This window comes from Vitis riparia, chromosome 10 (genome assembly GCF_004353265.1).
Source record: "Vitis riparia cultivar Riparia Gloire de Montpellier isolate 1030 chromosome 10, EGFV_Vit.rip_1.0, whole genome shotgun sequence".
In the NCBI taxonomy this organism is placed as follows: domain Eukaryota; kingdom Viridiplantae; phylum Streptophyta; class Magnoliopsida; order Vitales; family Vitaceae; genus Vitis; species Vitis riparia.
In genome coordinates, this window is record NC_048440.1 from 16,264,545 (window position 1) to 16,283,628 (window position 19,084).

General features: G+C 37.0%; 1 protein-coding gene across 1 annotated transcript; it reads left to right on the forward strand.

The window, feature by feature from the left end:
* The first annotated feature begins 6,997 nt into the window (after positions 1–6,997).
* LOC117923864 (protein HIGH CHLOROPHYLL FLUORESCENCE PHENOTYPE 173, chloroplastic) lies at positions 6,998–17,756 on the forward strand. Its single transcript, XM_034842364.1, has 17 exons — positions 6,998–7,142; positions 7,902–8,156; positions 8,245–8,406; positions 8,629–8,679; positions 10,499–10,633; positions 10,828–10,851; positions 10,986–11,097; positions 12,853–12,978; positions 13,091–13,140; positions 14,273–14,431; positions 14,510–14,605; positions 14,687–14,802; positions 14,934–15,057; positions 16,072–16,185; positions 16,400–16,480; positions 16,958–17,143; positions 17,453–17,756. The coding sequence occupies exons 1-16, from the start codon at positions 7,077–7,079 to the stop codon at positions 17,102–17,104; spliced, it is 1,818 nt and encodes a 605-aa protein (XP_034698255.1). The 5' UTR covers positions 6,998–7,076; the 3' UTR covers positions 17,105–17,143; positions 17,453–17,756.
* The last annotated feature ends 1,328 nt before the right edge of the window (positions 17,757–19,084 follow it).

Here is a 19,084-nt window from a genome sequence, read left to right on the forward strand (position 1 = left end):
TATGTGCATCTTCATACTAACTTGATTTTCTTCTTAAATTTATTAATATTTTTTGGTAATAAAGTTTTCCTTCTTGAATTTATTAATATTTTTTGGGTAATAAAGTTTAATAAATGTCGTGCATCATAAGCATAAGCATGCGACTTAGGTGCATTTCATTCAACCTTTGAAATTAAAAAAATAACCACCAAAACGGGAGGTAATTAAAGATTGAGGAAATCATGAAGCCCTTATTTGCATTTTACTGTTATTGTTTGCAAATAAAAACGAAAAATGATGATTAAGTTGGTCCTACCTTGGCAATAATACACATGTGAGTACATTGATAAAGATCTTAATTAGCTACTATTGATTTTAGAAAACAACCCTCGAAATTTCAGAGGCAATTTTGCATAACATTGTTTGGTGCAATCATTCCATTTGATTTTCTAAGATTGGGTATGCTTTGTATTTGGTGCAAGAGACATTTAAAACCATGTCAAAGCCATTGTGATTGGACCTCTGTAAAGCGATGTTTAAAGTTTATCAAATACTTTTGGGAAGGGGGGTGGGCGCAATCTGAGCCAGAATGATAGGCCATTCGCCACTGGGCAATTCAAGAATCATGTCTTGAATTACTCAGCACGTAGAATTGAATCAATTGATTCGAGTGAAAACTGAAAAGTATAATTTAAAAACATAGAAGATAGTAAAAAATACGAGGAGGGTAAGGTTGGGGAGAGCGGTCCAAAATGTGGAGGCAATGGACCAACATTTGTCATATGTATTTGTCACACTCCGTGTTGGTGACTCGTTACCAAACTCCAATTACTTTCGGTATGTTAATGAAATTCGACCTCTTGCCCTTTATTTTTAATTCCAAACTTGTATGGGAAGGAATTGACTGATATTGAATTCATGACTCCAAACTGTTCAACACCGTGAGACAGTCCCTTAGATTGCCAGTCTACCCAACAGGAACAAGAGTCCACTTGGATTTTTATTTTATTTTTGGAAAATTGAAATCAAAGAAAAGTAGAAAACTTCAGCTAGGTCACAAGTCGATATTGCCCATGTGTCTTACCACCGTGGAAAAGTAGCTGCAATTTGGATTCTGGCTGGTTTATGATTTCATGATTGAGGAGCTTTGGATTTATCACAGTAGGCTCTATATAGAGATTCAGCTCTGATGGAGAAGGCGAGGCAGACGACTTTGCTTCATTTGTTCATTACGTTCTTGTAGCTGATGGGTATACACACACACGAAGAAAAATCAAAAGAGAAATGAACTATGTAAGAAACAAAATTTGGCTTCTGTTTGTTTTGTCACTATTTCTGTAATTAGAATTTGACATAATCTGATTACATCAGATGTTTAAACACTTCTGGTCTAGACGGATCCATACAGCGAATGGAGTCCCGGAAAAGAAAAGAAAAGAAAATGGAAGAAGATTAAGTAAAAGCCTCTGTATACAGTCCGTGTGTACATTCTAATCTAGAACCCCCACCAAGGAAAGAATTGGAGAGAAAATCAAGAAACCAAAAAATCAAAAATGGAAAAAGTATTGTGAGATCTGGACAGAGGCTAGTGACCCACGCCCGGGCTGGGAACGGAGCGCAGAATCCGATCGACGACGGCGAGGTGGCGGGCGATGAGCTTCTCGTCGACCACCATGGCGTGACCCTTTTTGCTTGGAGAAGACGCCGGCACTGTGCCCTTTGGAAGGGCAGCCAGAACCAAACTGGCCTCCAGCGCCGGTATGCTTTTCTTGTTGTGGCTGTCCTCCTCCATATCCAACAGCTTTCTGGCATCCAGAGATGGCAAAAATGAAGAAAACACAACGAAGAGAATCAGCAGTAGAGCTTTGTGGGAAGCCATTTCAATCGTAGAGAACAATGAGAGAGAGGCAAATTGAGAAAGATGGGTTATTGTAGCTGCTTGAGAGGAGAGATGGGCTTTCGTGTTTGGGACAAGAGGTTTATGAAATTTTCTGGGTGTGGTCGCCTCTTTTTATATGGAGAAGGAGCGTGGGGATTAAGCTTTCGAAGGCTAAGTCAAAGAGAGAGAGAGTGGAGAGAGTTTGGGAATTTGATACGAAAAAGTATATGAGAGTCAATTGGGCTTTGGCTAAAATTAGTGTGTGAACGCCGCGTGGGGACTGACTTAGGTGAGGCTGAGCTCAGCCGCCGGCCATCCTTTCTTGGTAATTTCATCCACCGTCAAATTCATCATCCCACTATTTAATGGTCCTAGCCAGCTATTCCAAAGCTGTGATAATGTTATATCATGTTTGGATCTCCTCATTCTCACCCAAAAACCACATCAACAGTCTCCTCTATTTTCCACTTCTTTACATTATTGTCAAATAAATCCTTCATTTTCACTATGGCTATTTATATATAGAATCAATGATCACATGAAAGCAAATCAACAAACATATCATCAACCTGAAATTAAATTTTTTTGCCTTCTTAATAATAAGATAGACATTCTTAGTTTGCAATTGTCACATGACCCTCTTTACCTGTCGAAACGGGCTTCCTATGGTGATGTTCTGCTGCATTTGTTTACAGCTAATAGTAAACCAATCCTCCCAATCTAAAGTATTCAATCTTTCTCTCACCAATCTTGTTACACTAGGGAACAATATTCATAATCATTTGTTCATTTGAAAGTCTCGACCTTATCTCAAGAGGCAAATATAAAAGGAAACCGGTAAAAAGATTGACTTGGAATCATTTTTCTTGGAGCCCCTCCTTGGTTGTTGGTTGTTAGGACGTCCATGTCTGCCGTCACAAGCTCATTCTCAGCTTACCAACAATTCTAACAAGTAAATAATGGCCTTAACTAGTGTACCTAATTTGCAATTTTCTAAGTGTAACCATCTTAGGATCATCATGTCTGTTAGGAATATGTCAATGGCCTCTCACCATCAACAAACACTTGTTTATAATATAAATTCCCTCTTATCACACACACTTAACTCTTTAATTAATAACATAATTAATATGCTTCCTTAAGTCTTCATACGGTTGAGTACCGCTACTCTTTTGTTTGCTTGTATTCGTGTCTTCCCCTCTTTGGTATATATCCAAACAAGTTATCCTCCCTACTGTTGCCTTTTAATCTGCACCCTTCACCAACACTAATCTTGAGGGCCTTGGGAGCCTTCACTTCTCAACCAAACCACTCTAGCTTTTTTGGGTCCATTTTAATTAGATTATATATATATATATATATTTATATTCATACCGTACTCCTAGAAGTATACCCTACCACTCCAATGTCAACCACATACATCGTGTGATTTTTATCATACCCAACCACGACAATAAATCTGCATATTATGATGTTCCTAAGATTCAATATTTTTGCCTTTCCAGCCCTTAGTTTTTGGTGCCGGCGAGATTGGATGTTGAAGTTGGGAACTTGGCTCTCTTGTGGGGGCTATGGGAGTTCTACACATCTGTAGAACAGAAAGAGCAAGCAAAGGCATTAGGCTTCTATTTACGAAGTGAAGTTTTCCTAACTCATAGCCCCAGTACGAGGCTCATACATTGAGTACTTCTCAATATTGTTCATTGGCCTGAATGCGATGGGAGGAGAAATTGATGAGAGATCGATTAGAGGGGGCTTGTTCAGTAGCTTTCTTTAATATTAATTCTCTTAGGGGTCCTCCCTCAACAGTGTAACAATGTTTGGGAATTTCATCGCAGTTGTGGGTGGGCGAGGTGCATGGCTTGAAGTTTGACATGACCAACCATGCACATAGGCATTCCTTGAAGGATTCATGTAACCAGTACTTGGACAATAATAGAAAATTGAAGTATGGAGTGTCCAGGTTTTCTGCACCCCAAAGGTCAACCAATTAATATGTATTTTGTAAGTAAATTAATTAACTATATCCTTATCAACCAAATCGATTAATTTTCTCCATCTCTGGGCTATTACGTACATTGTCTATTAATGATTCTGGACCTTGGACCAAAGAGAATGACGAAAGTCATCGCTAACTATTTTAATCCGTGGATTAAGACTTGAAATTTGACTTCGTGCCTTATCCTTCTTGTTGTGTTTATAAAGAACAAGCACTCGATTTTTAATTCAAGGATTAGATGACTTTATATACTTAAAAATCTAAATTCATGAGATGCACTAAGAAATAATCAAGAGAATCGAACAACTCCGGTGCAAACATGTATATGACTTATTGACAGTTGAGGAACGCCGACTTCGGAGAATACAATTAAAAATTCATTAGTGATCGATCGTTGTATGATCTTTGATTGGAAACAAAAAGCGTTTGTTGATTGTTCTAACTGACTAATCATTCACTGGATGCCCTCACATTATTATAACTCTTGCAGTTGTTGTATACCTCTCATTAATGCTGGCTGCTTTGACTTATTATTTTTATTTATTTATTTATTTAAGTTTAATTTTGTTGCAGCAGCCACAGACCCAGTCAAGATAATAAAATCAAACATGAAATTACAATTACGGTGTAGTAATATATATGGTACTTACTTCATGTATCTTGTAGGAAAAGAAAAAATATTGGTGTAAGTAGGGACAAGAGAGAACTAGATTGGTAGGTGAGAATGATATTATGTGAATTGGCAAGCTTTGAATGTTGAGTTCGCATTGTATCATTTTCCTCTGACAGTTAATCCACCAATTGACCATGTGGAGCATGCATAGTCACACATGGCACAAAAAAAACTCATGAATTATTTGAAGGGTTGAAGTGAGTTTTGTTTTGTTTAGGGAAAGTCAGCAACAGCCATCGAATGAAATCTCGTAGCAAGTGTGGGTGTGTGTACAACAGGACAAGTGCTTGAATAACATTATTCCTTGATCGGTAATAAAAAAGTTTGAAATAAGAGCAGGAGCTGCGACTTCTGGTGAGTGGTGACACACCCATATGGCCTTTCCCATTCTTCACAAAAAGTGTCATATCCCAATGGCCATTTGGTAGGTATTTTAGAACTCTCTTTTTCAGCATTGATGATCACGTCTTGATCCAATAACATGAAAGCCTTCGTCATCTCGAGTTGTGATTCTCTGAAATCGCCCTCAAACAAGGCCATGGTTTTTTGTTACTTTATATAGAGATTTTTTAGCCTCTTTTCATGGTTCATAACTTAGCTAGACCCTTTTTTTTCAATGATGTGAATGTGGTATTTCTTGCATGAACAGTTAATACTATCATTGGATTGAATAATGAGGAGAGGATAAAAACTTTTGACTTGTATATATTTGATTGAATTCATCGTGATACGCAAAATCATTTAAGTAGATAGCATAGGTCGTGGCCACACTTTAGGTGGATGAAAGTGGCCCTCCTGTCCATGAATAAACACAATATTAATACGCAGTGGTGGGCATTGTTGACTCAAGAACAGTACCAAATATGGACCCAAATGGGCAACATAATGTTTAAAAATATACCCAGAATGTGAGGGAAATTGCTGATCTTCTCTAGGGTTGATCATTCAATAAAAGTGTCGGCGTAAGGGTGAAGGCTTGCTGGGCAGAATGTCAACAGAAAGGCCATGAATCATTCACCATGTCAACTGCTAGGGTGTCTCCCTCGCGACACCCATATTATCCGTCGCCGCTGCCCACCATTTTTGTTTCAATTAAAAAATAAAAAATGAAAAAAACCCACCATCAAGTTTGAACAATGGAAGAGACACAGACATTATGATGAACCACATATTCAAATTAACGCATATATGTTTAATGTTTTACTTCAATTAGAAAGCATTGAAATTGCTTGTCATTAGATGATAGTTTCTTATTGGATCTGCCCAATTTTTATCTCATTTCATTTAAGAGGCTTTCTTGTTATATACGGTAAGTGTCACACCACTGAAAACAGCCACCAATTTTTTTCGAAATGTGCGGTGCTAAGACCCAATCTTAGTTGGGTGTGAGTCGTCTGACAATAAGCATTGTGTACATTGCATGGGTTAGGTCCTTAACCACGTTCTCAAATTTCCTTTTTTGTGACTATAAGTTTTCCACCCACTAAAATGTTTAGCTATATTAAAACATTTCAGAATATTTTTTTTTTAATTTAAATTTTTTTTATAAAAAAAAGAGTTAAAATATTTTACTTGTTATTAATAGCAATATCTTTTCCTCTTACAGTTGTTTCCAAAGAAATGAAGCTAGATCTAACCATAGATGCTAGGGTTGTGTTGACAACCCAGCTTCATCAATTTACCACAGATGTCCCACTCCACAAGGTCCGTCCAAGCTAGCCTCAACAATTTTCTTGGCCCAAGAAGTTAAAGCTTGGGCCCACCTAGAGAGTGCAATGATGGTTTGTTCTACAACTCAGAGCATGGCCTGGCCCATGGATGACAGTAGTAAGTTCACTACCTGGCCCAGGACACTAATCAGGCCTGCAACTTCATCACGTTGAACCGAGGATGAGGGGATGGGTCGCCCCATCCTAGCCCGTCCCATGCAAAGTATACTTATTCTCGGTCCTGTCCTAATAAAAATTTAAACAGGGGGAGTCGATAATTTTTCATACCCTCCTCCACCATATTTATTTTTAAATTTTTTTAATTATATTAAATATATTTTATCAACAAATAAATATTATAAATTATTTTATTTTACAAAAAGATCTCTTCACTTCACTAAAATAAAATTTTTGTCCTAAATATCTTACTTTTGGGTATTTTAATAGTATATAATTAAACATTTCATAAAATTATTTATCAATTAAAAATAATTTTTTAATTTTTTTTATGATCGGGTTTATACCTAGAATCCGTTGGACAATGATTCTAAAAGGTATTAATAATAACCTTTTTATTCTTTTAAACATTTCAAAGATTTTCATTCTGTATATCAGAAATGCTAGAAACGGTTGAATGAATCACTCTCAAGCGTATTCTCATTTTTATTTACTTATTTACCTCAAAATGAGGCAGGGAAGCATATTCAGATATTCTAGACTCCAGTATGTTTGTTATGCGACCAATGGTTTTATGTGTGGTCCATATTTGCTCCAGCTCTTCAACAGAGATATCCTGGAACGCATTGGCTTCCTTGGTGGGTTCTTTACTATCAGGAAATGGACTGTTTTTGCTGCTCCACAAAATTACCATCATCTCCATCTTCCTCCATTCTCAACCAAAGGGTAAGTCATCTACACCAGTCTCCTTATCGCCCTCTTTTCAATGTTCTGCTGCTGCAATTTGCTACGCTATGAATTTCCCTTTCTTTTGATTTTCATTTAATGAAACATACACTTGTATTTGATATGGCCACACAAACCTAGACAAGTTATGGGTGATTTTGGGCTCCAACTTACTTCGTGGTTGTACTACTTTTTCAAGTGTTCCTGCAAATATATCATGAATTTGAGTTGGGTTATTGAATGGATGATTGTTTCTTGGTTTTAACAGTGATAGTGAAATTCTTTCTTTCCAATTGGATACCAAATTGAGCTGAGCCTTATTAAAAATATTTGGGGATGAAATGTTTCTAAGCAATTCTGTGCTTGTTCATTCCTTCTTTAATATCACAAGCTCGGCTGTGAAATTTCTCCAAATTTTTCCTCTTTGTTTTCCTGTTTGAATTCTTATTTTAGAATCATTGTGGGCATTGATTAGTTTTTGAATTCTAAATTTAGCACTGCAATTGACTGTTCTGTGCTGGACATGATAATCAAAAGAAAACCAATATCTTTCCACACTTGGTTAGCATTTTCAAGTACTGTTCTTGGTCTAAATAAAAGTGCATTCGAAGTGCTAATTTTACTATACTTGCTTTCTAGAATCATTCTTGCTGAACTAAATATGACGCATGAGTTGGGTTGAATTTGATTGACATACAATCATCTTTCCTTAATTTAAGGTCATTTTGATATTTATAACAAAACAAACTGATATTGCAGGCTTCTTCATCACCTGTTGGTGGAAGATTTTCTAAGAAATTTTTACGACCTGGGCTGCTGTCTTCTCCACATTCTGAACCTTTTATTCAACTTAATGACAGACTAAATCCTTTTGCTTACCAGCGAAGGTCATCAAATTTTTCTTTGAGAACATATAAAGGGCCCATATATGCAGAAGCTAAAAAGCAAGCCTGGGATTTGGGCAGATTTTTTAGTACATTGTACTTTTTCAATGGGCCTCCATCTCCTGCTAAGGTTCTGTGGTTTCTCTTTTAATTTTGCTTATGTTTAGCCATAAATAATATCCATATTTAAACTGACAAGATTTCTTTTATTTGTGAAGTTCTTTGAATTTCTCATAGAGAAACTTTCTGGTCCAACACCTAGTGAACCAGTAAAGGCGATGGAAACTTCTGGTATCGTCTTGGTAGCAGGAGCCACTGGAGGTGTAGGCAGAAGGGTAGTTGACATTTTACGCAAAAAGGGACTGCCAGTTCGAGTATTGGTATTCTGCTTGCCTTCTTGATATTAATGATTCCATTTTCAATTGTAATGATAGCTCCAATTTTCTCCAATGGCCACATTCTATTCTAGATATGTAACCCCAATTCAATGGATAAGCTAATGAAGCCATCCAAAAACTCCCTTATCAAAATTTATAATTATAGAAGCTGGTTTCTCATGTTTCCATTCATGAATGTTTTGTTTCATATGAATGGTCTTACAGGTCAGAAATGAGGAGAAGGCAAGAAAGATGTTGGGTCCAGACATTGACTTGGTGAGCTAGCTATAAGTACCTCTGTGGAAACTGTTATATATACTTGTTAAATTCATAATTCACTAATTTTATGCCCTTTCCCTAGTTATTGCTTTAAAATTTTGTGTTTACAAGGGTTAAGGATGAAACAATGATGCACATGATGGAGGGTTTGTCCTTCCATTTTATACCTTTTTCTAATATCTATTTATTTGTTTTCCCTTCATAAGAGACAGTTCCATCTGTGTACTAAATTATTTTTTGTTACCAGTTTCTCAATTAAGCTCCAATCCCTGATTAATCTCTGAATACAAATTCTTTTTTATGAACTCTAATCATTAAAAAAATTTCCTTTTGTAAGAGATATCAGATACTTTTGTAGACATGAAATATCAACCAACAGTTTTCCATTTATCAGAAACTTGTTAGAAAAAGTTTTGGCAAATTCATGTCCATGGGAATGCAGACACTATACCAGATGGAACAGAATGAATAAAAGATCTTACATCCTTCCCATTATGGTATCATGGGCATATGATCCTCTCCTTTAATTACTTGGTTGGAACATGATAAATTAGGTTTCCAATGCTAGTGGAGTTTTTTCTTCCTCTAAAAATGATTAGTAATATAGTAATTTGAAAATACACCGGTTCCCTATTTTCTTTTGTAAGCCTTTTAGCTGAGCACTAAAAATGTCAAACTATCACTTACCTAAAAAGGTTAAATAGTTGAGTGATGAGCCGAAAATTTATTTCAAGATGGCTTACATTTGACACCTTGTCTTATGTCCGGCTTCTTCTCACAAACCCATGGGTGTATAAGCAGAGAAAGAGGTCCGATCTCATGACCTACTCTAGGAACCAGCATTTTGATATCATGTGATTAGAGAGAAGGATAAGAAACCTAGCCAAAGGATTAGAAAAAGGGTTTGCCTTTCTTAAGAACTTAACCATGTACATATTGTAGTCCATTGACAAATGGTTGGTATAACAGTGGGTATGATTGAGTGATTAGATCATTACAATGAAACTGCTTAGCTTGGTTGAATTCTACCATTGGTAGGTATTCACAATCTAGACATATAACCGATATAGGAAAACATATTCACTTTGACTACGGCTGGATGGTGTGGCTGAATGATGGCCAACTTGGACACAGTGTAGCAATAAGTTTTTATCCTCTTTAATTGCTAGTTAATGTGGTGCAGCTGAATCATGGCCAACTTGTACACAGTGTAGCAGCAAGTATTTATCCTCTTTATGGGCTAGTTAAAGCGCTTTGGCCTCTTCTGCTCTTTTCTATTGTTTTTCCCCTGAATCCCTCTCTGTTTATTAGCTTTCAGTTTAATGTTATGCATGCCTACAGAAAGAAAATAAACGAACAAAAAAGGAAGAAACTTGAATTCTTGGAATTGAAATGCGCTTTTCTTTGGGTTTTTCTTACAGTGGACTGCATATCCATTTGTTAGTAGCCTTTTCTGCTAACGTTATGCTAAATCTTTTAAATATACAATACTAGTTTGTTTGGCAAATCCAAACAAATGAAAAATGTTTTGTAGTGGATCTTGTCATTGATCCATGTGAGTACTTTTTCATGGAAAATAAAGGTAGCTGTTATAAGTTTTCTTATAGATGACACAATCTATAAGCCAATGACAAAAGTCTGACAACTTTTTGTAGTGAAGTGGGATCGAGCTTATTTACTAAAGTTCATTTCCAATTGGGATGTGTTTGGCAGCATTTTATATCAGAAATCACTGATTCTTTAGTTGCATGTGGCAAGCACTACTGAATAGAAACCTGACAATATTTCAATGCTTCCAATGTATAAAAAAAATTAGATTGTTGGTGACATTACCAAGGAGAGCACTCTTGTCCCCGAGTACTTCAAAGGAGTGAGGAAAGTTATCAATGCTGTTTCAGTCATTGTTGGCCCTAAGGAAGGAGACACTCCTGACAGGGCAAAGTACAGTCAGGTATGATTTGAGCATTACAAAATGACAGAAATTTGTAGGTTCTGCTTGTTGATGAAATATAATTGGCAGATCATAAAAAATATTAATCTAATATCCTTCAATTTGTTGTGCTTTATAATTTTCTTACATATTTCCCAATGTTTTTCTCTCTCTTCCCATCTTAACTCTTGACACTCCAATTTGGCAATGTGCAGGGAATCAAGTTCTTTGAACCGGAGGTGGAACTGATTGCCCATCTTATGTCTCTGTACTTTGTTTAATTTGGAAGTTTATTTTCTTTCTCCTTATTTTGTAGGTTACAAACATGTGGTCCTTTACCAACTAAAGTTCTCTATTTGATTGATGAAAGCAGATAAAAGGTGATTCACCCGAAATGGTGGAGTACATTGGTATGAAGAATTTGATTAACGCTGTAAAGGAGGGTGTTGGCCTTCGAACTGGAAAACTCGTATATGGATTTGAAGGTATCCTCTTTCATAGGAAGACATTGATTATCACCCATGCTCATTCATGAAATATTAATTTTAGAAAAACAAAAGTCAATAAAATATAACAACCCCATAAAAGGGAGTGTTGGGGTCATCATGAACATTCAAAGTATATAAATTACAGGAAAAATTCAAGATAACTCAAATAATAATGTCACATGTGTTGATGCCTAATTTCACACATTCCATGTGGACTTATGCACTTATGCCATATTGTCCTAATGTGACATGTTGTGTCACATTGCCATATGTACTAAATGATTCTCCATTCACATGACTCTAAGTGTCTTGTACTACCACATGCATGCTTTACACTAATGCACCCCATGTTAAGTTGGAAGTTAGGCTCGGCATAGGTACATACCCACCTTACTGGATGCCCACCTGTGGCAAATATTGAGGGAGCATCTATCATCTCCAAATGGGAGACTCTTGCTAGATGAGGTACTACTCTCTAACGCATAAATGAGGGAGGGCGGTTTCCCTCTTTAGTTTGCAGAGGTGACTCCTTAGAGTATCCATTTATTGGACTGCACCTCCCTCCCCCTCACTTGACCTGGGGGTGGCATCAGTCTGATCTTTCTTATAGGGGGTAGCGTCGATAAGACCCTCATTTCCAAGGTGGCATTGAACTGACCTTCCTCATAGGGGTGGTGTTGACCTGACCCCCTTTGTGGAGTTGGTGTCAACTTGAGCGCCACAAGGTGGTGTTGACTTAACTCCCCATGAGGTAGTTTCGAGCTAATTTTTCACATGGGTGGTGTCAACACATGTCTTCCTTCCATGGGTGAACACTTACTCCAGGTTTGTATCACTTCATGGCCGTTTCACTTCGTCTTCATAGTCCCTTAAAAGACATTTCACTTGGGGTGTAGCACTGTGATGCTATTACGACTACCAGAGCAGATAGCATGGTTCAGGAGCTCATATGAACTTGTCTCACCTCAATGGTTGAGACCTTGGTTTAGCAAATGGAGTTGGAGGCTTATTGAGGCAGTATAGGTTGCACATACATCAAACTCACTTTGTCTAGATTGAGAAAAAGGAGGACCACTGGTTGGGTCTTAAAGAAAATGAGGTTCAACCTTAGGCCTCCTCTATATAAAAGATCTACAGTTTAAGTTGCATCTAAGAAACAAGACTACACTTGGATTAGTTTGGATTTTGGTCCACCTGAGAGCTTTTGAGCGCATCCCTGAGGGTTCCCTCCTAGGTGCTCCACTTTGGAACAACTGTCACTCGCTTTCCCCTACCCTCCTCTCAATCCGCTCCGCTTCCCCCTCAAGCCTTGACGTCTGTCTTTCCTTGTTGCATATTTCCTATCCTACTAAGGACCCTCTTTTTACATGTAATTAGAATATCTGTTCCAACATACATTTGGCATTAAGTTTTCTTATGTTATTTCTGTACTTTATGTATGTACTAAAGCAAGCAGTAGTCATTTTTGGTTGATGACTTATCCAACATGGTATCCCTTAGTTTATGCTGACTCAACTGAGAACCTTGATTCTCAGCTGGATACCTGAGTTTAAGTAATTATTTTGTATATTTACTTTTGTTCGTCAGAGTGTTTGGCTAACTTTCAACATCGGAAATGAGAGTACTTGGCAAATTTTCAATATCTGAAATGCCATGCTTCTTTATATTATTTATTTATTAGATACATGAGTTTGTTCCAGTGCACAATCTTTTCTAATATATGGATAAACTTCTGTGGTTTCCATTTTGCAGGTGGTTTATCCAGAGAACTTCCTTGGGGTGCTTTAGATGATGTTGTGATGGGAGGAGTTAGTGAGAGTACATTTCAAGTAGACCCCACTGGTGGCGAAAATGGTGGGCCTACTGGGGTTTTCAAAGGTTTGTTCTTGTTGAATTTTTCAATCTCTGTATATGTATTATTATTCTAAGAATAAGAAAACCGATACTTCCTGTGAAACTAAGGTGGTTTTGTTTTCTGGGTCTACTTCAGGTGTTGTTTCCACTGCCAACAATGGTGGGTTTACTAGTATAAGAACAAGGGTAAGCTGAGATGTTTTTCATGAATTCTATATATCCTTTGTAAATCAAACGCTTTGCTGTTCCTTGATCTGGGCTAATTTTGCTATTGATATAATGATAGTGTAACTGTATCCAGTCAGTCTAGGCACCCTTATTTACTGCAATGAAATGGCATTGACAACCCATGTAAATGACATCATTCAGTTTTTTCAAAGATAGCAATTCAAAATAAATCTATTTCTTATTCTTCTCATGCTTGTAATATTTGTTTTTAGGATATTAGAAAATGATGTTATAGCAGTTTCCATGCTTTTTTCTCCTTTTTCTTTTTGGAAATTGCTTTATTCCAAACCCTATGGAAAGCATATTGGAACGATTGCATTATGTGAGATGCTAAAATGCATCTTAATTCTAGTTATTGTGCCCAACAACAATAATTCTAGTTATTGGAGTGACAATGTCAAATTTTAATCTATTAACCTGTAAGAAAACTACAGAATGAATGTTAGTTACCAACTGGTGTGTTCTAGGTCTTGAGTCACTATCTTAACATTCTCATCAAACAACTATTTATGTCATGTCGTCTCTCAAACCTTACAACCATACTGACCCCTAATGTGGCTTGAAGGGAAGGGATTCTTACAACAAGGGGATTGGGTTTCCTCAGCAGCTTCAATATTTTATGCAAATCATGAATTGTTTATCATTTCATACTCTTCAGACATCGGAGAGCAAGTACTCCCTAGTCATTGTCTTTGGAATTAATCATCAACCAGAAGAATGGTGATTGTCGTGCTTAGATCCGTTTTTCAGATAACTAGGATTATGAAATCTATATGAAGAACTTTCAAATCATGCCTTGATAATAGAGACCATAATTTTCATATAGTTTGCAGAGTCAAAACAATAATACCTAATCCATTTTTTCCTGTATGAAATTTTCATTACTGTTCAAGAAGGATTACCTTGTATGCAATCCTTGCTGTTCCTGGCATTGCCACATTTGTTCTCTTCAGCTTAGATGATAATCATCTTCTCTTTGTGTATTTTTGTTAGTTTTCTTGTTTTTAGGGGACCTTTTGTAATGAGTTACTTGAATCAGTGATTGCATTTTCCTATGTGAAACCATAAATTCACTTGTATTAGATTTCAGAATTTTTCAGTACCTGAGGATGTTTCTGCATATGATGGTTTGGAGCTGCGCCTTAAAGGAGATGGCCGCCGGTATAAACTTATTGTTCGAACAAGTAGTGATTGGGATACTGTAGGTTATACAGCAAGCTTTGACACTGTAGACAGCCAATGGCAATCAGTAAGTCATATTATGTCTGCATAATGAATAGCTATGTTAAATAATATTTGTTCTCAATCTGTGATCTATTTCTTTCAGATACGGTTGTCATTTTCTTCTTTGAGGCCCGTCTTTCGAGCACGAACCGTACTTGATGCTCCTCCCTTTGATCCAAGCAAAATTTTGTCATTGCAGGCATGCTTCCATGCTTATTGTTCTCGTTCAGCTTTGTAATTCTTTGCTAAGTTTTTGTTGATGAATGCAAAATTGTTCCAGCTCATGTTCAGCAAGTTTGAATATGATGGAAAACTGAATCCAACTTTTGCGGAAGGCGCATTTCAGCTTCCAGTATCAAGCATAAGGGCATATATAAAGGATCCCATCACTCCCAGGTTTAATATTCCTTCTCATTTTGCTAAAATTAGTCCATACACACATTTCTGTAGTTTATGTGCTGGAAAGCAGGTTATCTTCTTGAGTCATGTTCTGCTTTCCTTATCTTTTGAAGTTGCTCCACTTGTAGGTTTGTACATGTGAGCTCTGCTGGAGTCACCCGACCTGAGAGGCCAGGACTTGACCTTAGTAAACAGCCTCCTGCTGTTCGCTTGAACAAGGAATTGGGCTTCATTCTCACATTCAAGTTGAAGGTTTCATACTATCTCAATGCATGTTGTTTTGTAAAATTCAGATCATGAACTGCCAAAACTGGAAGCTTTTTGAGTTGAATTGGATAGCTGTTGTGATCCAATCGAATGACCTGTGATATAAAACATAAGAAAAAGTGGAAAGGAAAATTGGAGAAACAAAAACTACTTTATAAAAAGAGCATATACAACTATCTTTAATTGAAATTTTGTAAAAAATTCAGGGAAAAATGTGTCAGATGAAACTGTAGAAATCGTTTCTTAGCATGCAGCTCAGACTTTAGATGGTACTAAGGAAAGCACACTGAACAAAAATGCCTCCTGTAGGTGGCAAGAAGTGTGCGCTTAAAAGCATGTAAAAGTCATTGACAAGTGAAATGTCATGAATATTTTTTGGTTAACCTGGAACTGCATCTGAACATGATGTAGTCAATGTGTACATATTGCAAGGCCTTGCAACAGAAGTCTAGGACAACTGTGAATATTTCCTAATTTAATTTAAATCAACTTGCTTTAGGAGAGAATCACTGGTTGGTGCTTGTATTTGCATTCTTGGTTTGTTTTGAAACTCAAATATATAACAGCATACACTGCATATACTGGTTATATCAACGTGATATATATTGAAAATTATCACCAGTTGCATGGGGGACGCTTGAAGGGGCCACTGCCTCCCTATTTCCTTGGATTATATTTAATTGGACCCCCTTGGGTTTTGTATATATTTCACAGAAGCTCTTAATAAAAATTATATATCCAGTTTGCTCTCCTGCCCCACTCCACAAGTGAAAATTTCATGTGTCCTCATCTAATTGTAACCAAGTATAGCCTAAATGTCACTAGATTTGGGTGATCAATGTGGGTCTATGTCTATACATCTTCCTGAGCACTTTTATAATTTTTAACATCTAATCTGTTGTCTTTTGTTGGCCAACTAGCTAACTAGGAAGTGAAAACTCCATGTGGCAGCTCTTTATTTATTTTTTCATTTTTCTTAGCCGGTCACTTTTACAACAGGGAGAGGATTTGATACGGGAAAGTGGAGTGCCTTATGCAATTGTGAGGCCTTGTGCATTAACTGAGGAGCCTGCTGGAGCTGATCTCATTTTTGATCAAGGAGACAATATAACGGTATTGCCATCAAAGTGGAATTTTAACAGTGCTGTTGTTGTTGCCCAACGGTCCATATGTTGCTAAGCTTTTCTAATTCATTTTAATATATCCAACATAAAATATCTCTTCCATTACTATTACTTTGGTTTGTGAAACTTACTCATTGGGTTTCTGATAATAGGAATTATGTCTGATTTCTTATGACAACATATTTTATTTATATGATCTACAGGGCAAGGTATCTAGGGAAGAGATTGCTCGCATTTGCATTGCTGCTCTAGAAAGCCCTTATGCATGTGACAAGACATTTGAGGTTTGTTACTCTTATGGACTTTTTCTTTGCTTGCCATCATGAAATGTACATCTTCCCATCTCTCTCTACTAATGAATGCCATATGTAGCTGTGGGAAAATTATTGAATGAAGCTTGATTTTATAGTTCCCTTCAACTATTTGTATTGATGAAATTGAGTGTCCATATTATGAGACAGATTCTACTTTGGGATGTGTTAAATTTTTTACGGAAATGATTTATGTTAATGATATTTCATATTAGCAAGAACTTTTTTCTAGTTACACATTTGTATTTGCTCCATAATTCATAATTCCAAGGCCCTAGAATGTTAGAACTTGTGCCATGTCCATTCAGAGCTCCTGAATAAATAAGACCAAAGCCGCTAGTTTAAGCAGGATTTTAACCTCTTCTTTCATTTTCTGTTTTGGGCTAAAAGAAGTTCCCTCCTGTGAGTAATGGGTTTAGGACATTGTCACATGCTTTTGTTCTTTTGCAGGTTAAAAGCGTGATCCCATTTAGCGAGCCGTTTACAGTAGACCCTGAAAATCCTCCCCCGGAGAAGGATTACAATTTATACTTCAAAACTTTGAAGGATGGCATCACTGGGAAAGAGATGTTAGAACAAAGTCCTGTACCACTATGATGTTGAAAACTAACAGGACCACCTTCATTATTATGCCTTGTAAGTACAATGCATGTGATTTTATATTTATTTTATTGTAATTTTAAAAAATTTAATAAGTGAAATTAATTGATTTTGGAAAAGAAAATATCCACGCAAATCACATCAACTTTATCATATGCCATTCTTGTTATCACAAGCATGTGGATTAGGATCTTACTTTTGTCAATGATGTGAGGCAGCAAGCTGTTCCTTGATGTCCTTGAAAAGATCAAATATAATCTGACACCCACCAATTATTGAATAATTCAATAGAGCAGATTCATGATCACTACCCAAAATTAATCATGTCATGCTATACCATTTCAGGAACGTTTCTCTACAGGACAACAGAGGTCAAAGAAACTACCAGCTTTGGGAGGAGTTTAGCAAAGTATAGGTATAGCGGATGATAATTTAACTATGTTAGATTGGAAAAAGAGTGAATGGTTTGCTTGTCATAAATTCTCTCTACATTTTTCATATGTATATATAATCATAGATACCTCTGAGGATATCCATTTTCTTTTATCTTTATGTTACAATCAAACTACTGGGGATGCAACTTGATTGGACCATGAACATGGGTTAATTGTTAGACAGCTGAGCTGATGTTGGTTTTTTTCCTGGAAAATCCTGTGTAGGAGAAAAGGGTTCCTAGGCAACTAGAAATCATAGGTGGTGATAACCCTCCACTTCCACACATTCCTCTTATCTTATTTTTGTTTGACAAGTGCAAATGACCTGAATTTTTTATTGAAGGAGGAGTTGGGTATTTAGGAGGAAAAGTGCTGGGCATTTAGGGGAAGAGAGAAGAAGCGTGGACAGAGAATCTTGGGGAAGTGACATGAACAGCTGTATTGGCGCAAAAGTCCAGGCGAATCGCGGGGCTCAGTTACGGTCCCTCAGACACACCTTATCTGCATCTCCCTGCATCTGCCCTCCCTCTTGGGCTATTTCTTTTTCGCCCTTTCCTTCTAGTGTTTTAGAAGAACTTCATTTGTTAGGTTAGTGTTATTAACGTGAAATCTAAAAGATGGATCTGGATTTTGTATGTTCAAATAATGGAAAGCTAATATTATAAAATGAATTTAAATAAAAGACCAAGACACAAGACGTGCCTGCCACCAATCCCATAATAAATGACTCCTTTGCTTCATATTCCTAATCACGACTTTTACATTAAAAGATTGTGATTACGTGTACTTTTTAAAAAGAAGAGCGCAGTGGCATGTGTGACTCCAAACTGGTGTATTTGAATAAAGGAACACCCATGAGTCATGACAGTGGATACAACCCATGTGTAATTCCAATACATGACATGACTTATGCACCGAAGCTCATACGATCAATGATGTCACATGCACCCAGCTTCTCTTCTCCTTCAAAACTCACCATTTCCGGACTCTTTCAAATCAAAACCCAGGTCAGTCAAAGTGCTGGTTTTTGAGGGACCCAGTACCCATCTGATACAGCCTCAGAAACACTGACACTCAAGGTTGAAGGAGGGTGACGTTATGTTTGCAAAGGTTTGAGAAAGGAGACACAAGTTAAAAAGCACCTCTGTGAAAGCTGTCTCAAGTTTTGGTCGTAAAAAAGCTTCCCCAATCACCTTGCTATGCTAAAAAAAGGTACTCTTATTTTAAAGGCTAGGGCGCAACTATAGCAAAAGGTTCCTAAAAAGCAGAGCTGCAACCATCTCATCTTTAGAATGTGCTGATGCATGCAAGTCCAGTCGATACAAGGCAAAAAGCGCTGGCCCTCATGCAGATGAGTCAGCTTGTTATTCCCCTGTCGCAGGGGCAGCCATGGGACCTTTGAGATAAAAAGTAATTTTTTAAGCAGAACTTTGAAATTTAAGATCAATAACATGTATGGATGATTGTTTTGGAGTCTGGGTTTTTGTAATTTGGAGGATCTACCAATTATTATTGTACTGGAATTCACAAAAAGGCATAAAAC

What these genes read in the sequence shown, in the direction of transcription:
- LOC117923864 (XM_034842364.1), top strand. Translation starts at nt 7,077, where the DNA reads ATGGACTGTTTTTGCTGCTCCACAAAATTACCATCATCTCCATCTTCC. An exon ending in GCCTACTGGGGTTTTCAAAG is followed by an intron (nt 12,979 to 13,090) that starts GTTTGTTCTTGT and finishes GGTCTACTTCAG; the next exon opens with GTGTTGTTTCCACTGCCAAC. An exon ending in AAGGATCCCATCACTCCCAG is followed by an intron (nt 14,803 to 14,933) that starts GTTTAATATTCC and finishes CTCCACTTGTAG; the next exon opens with GTTTGTACATGTGAGCTCTG.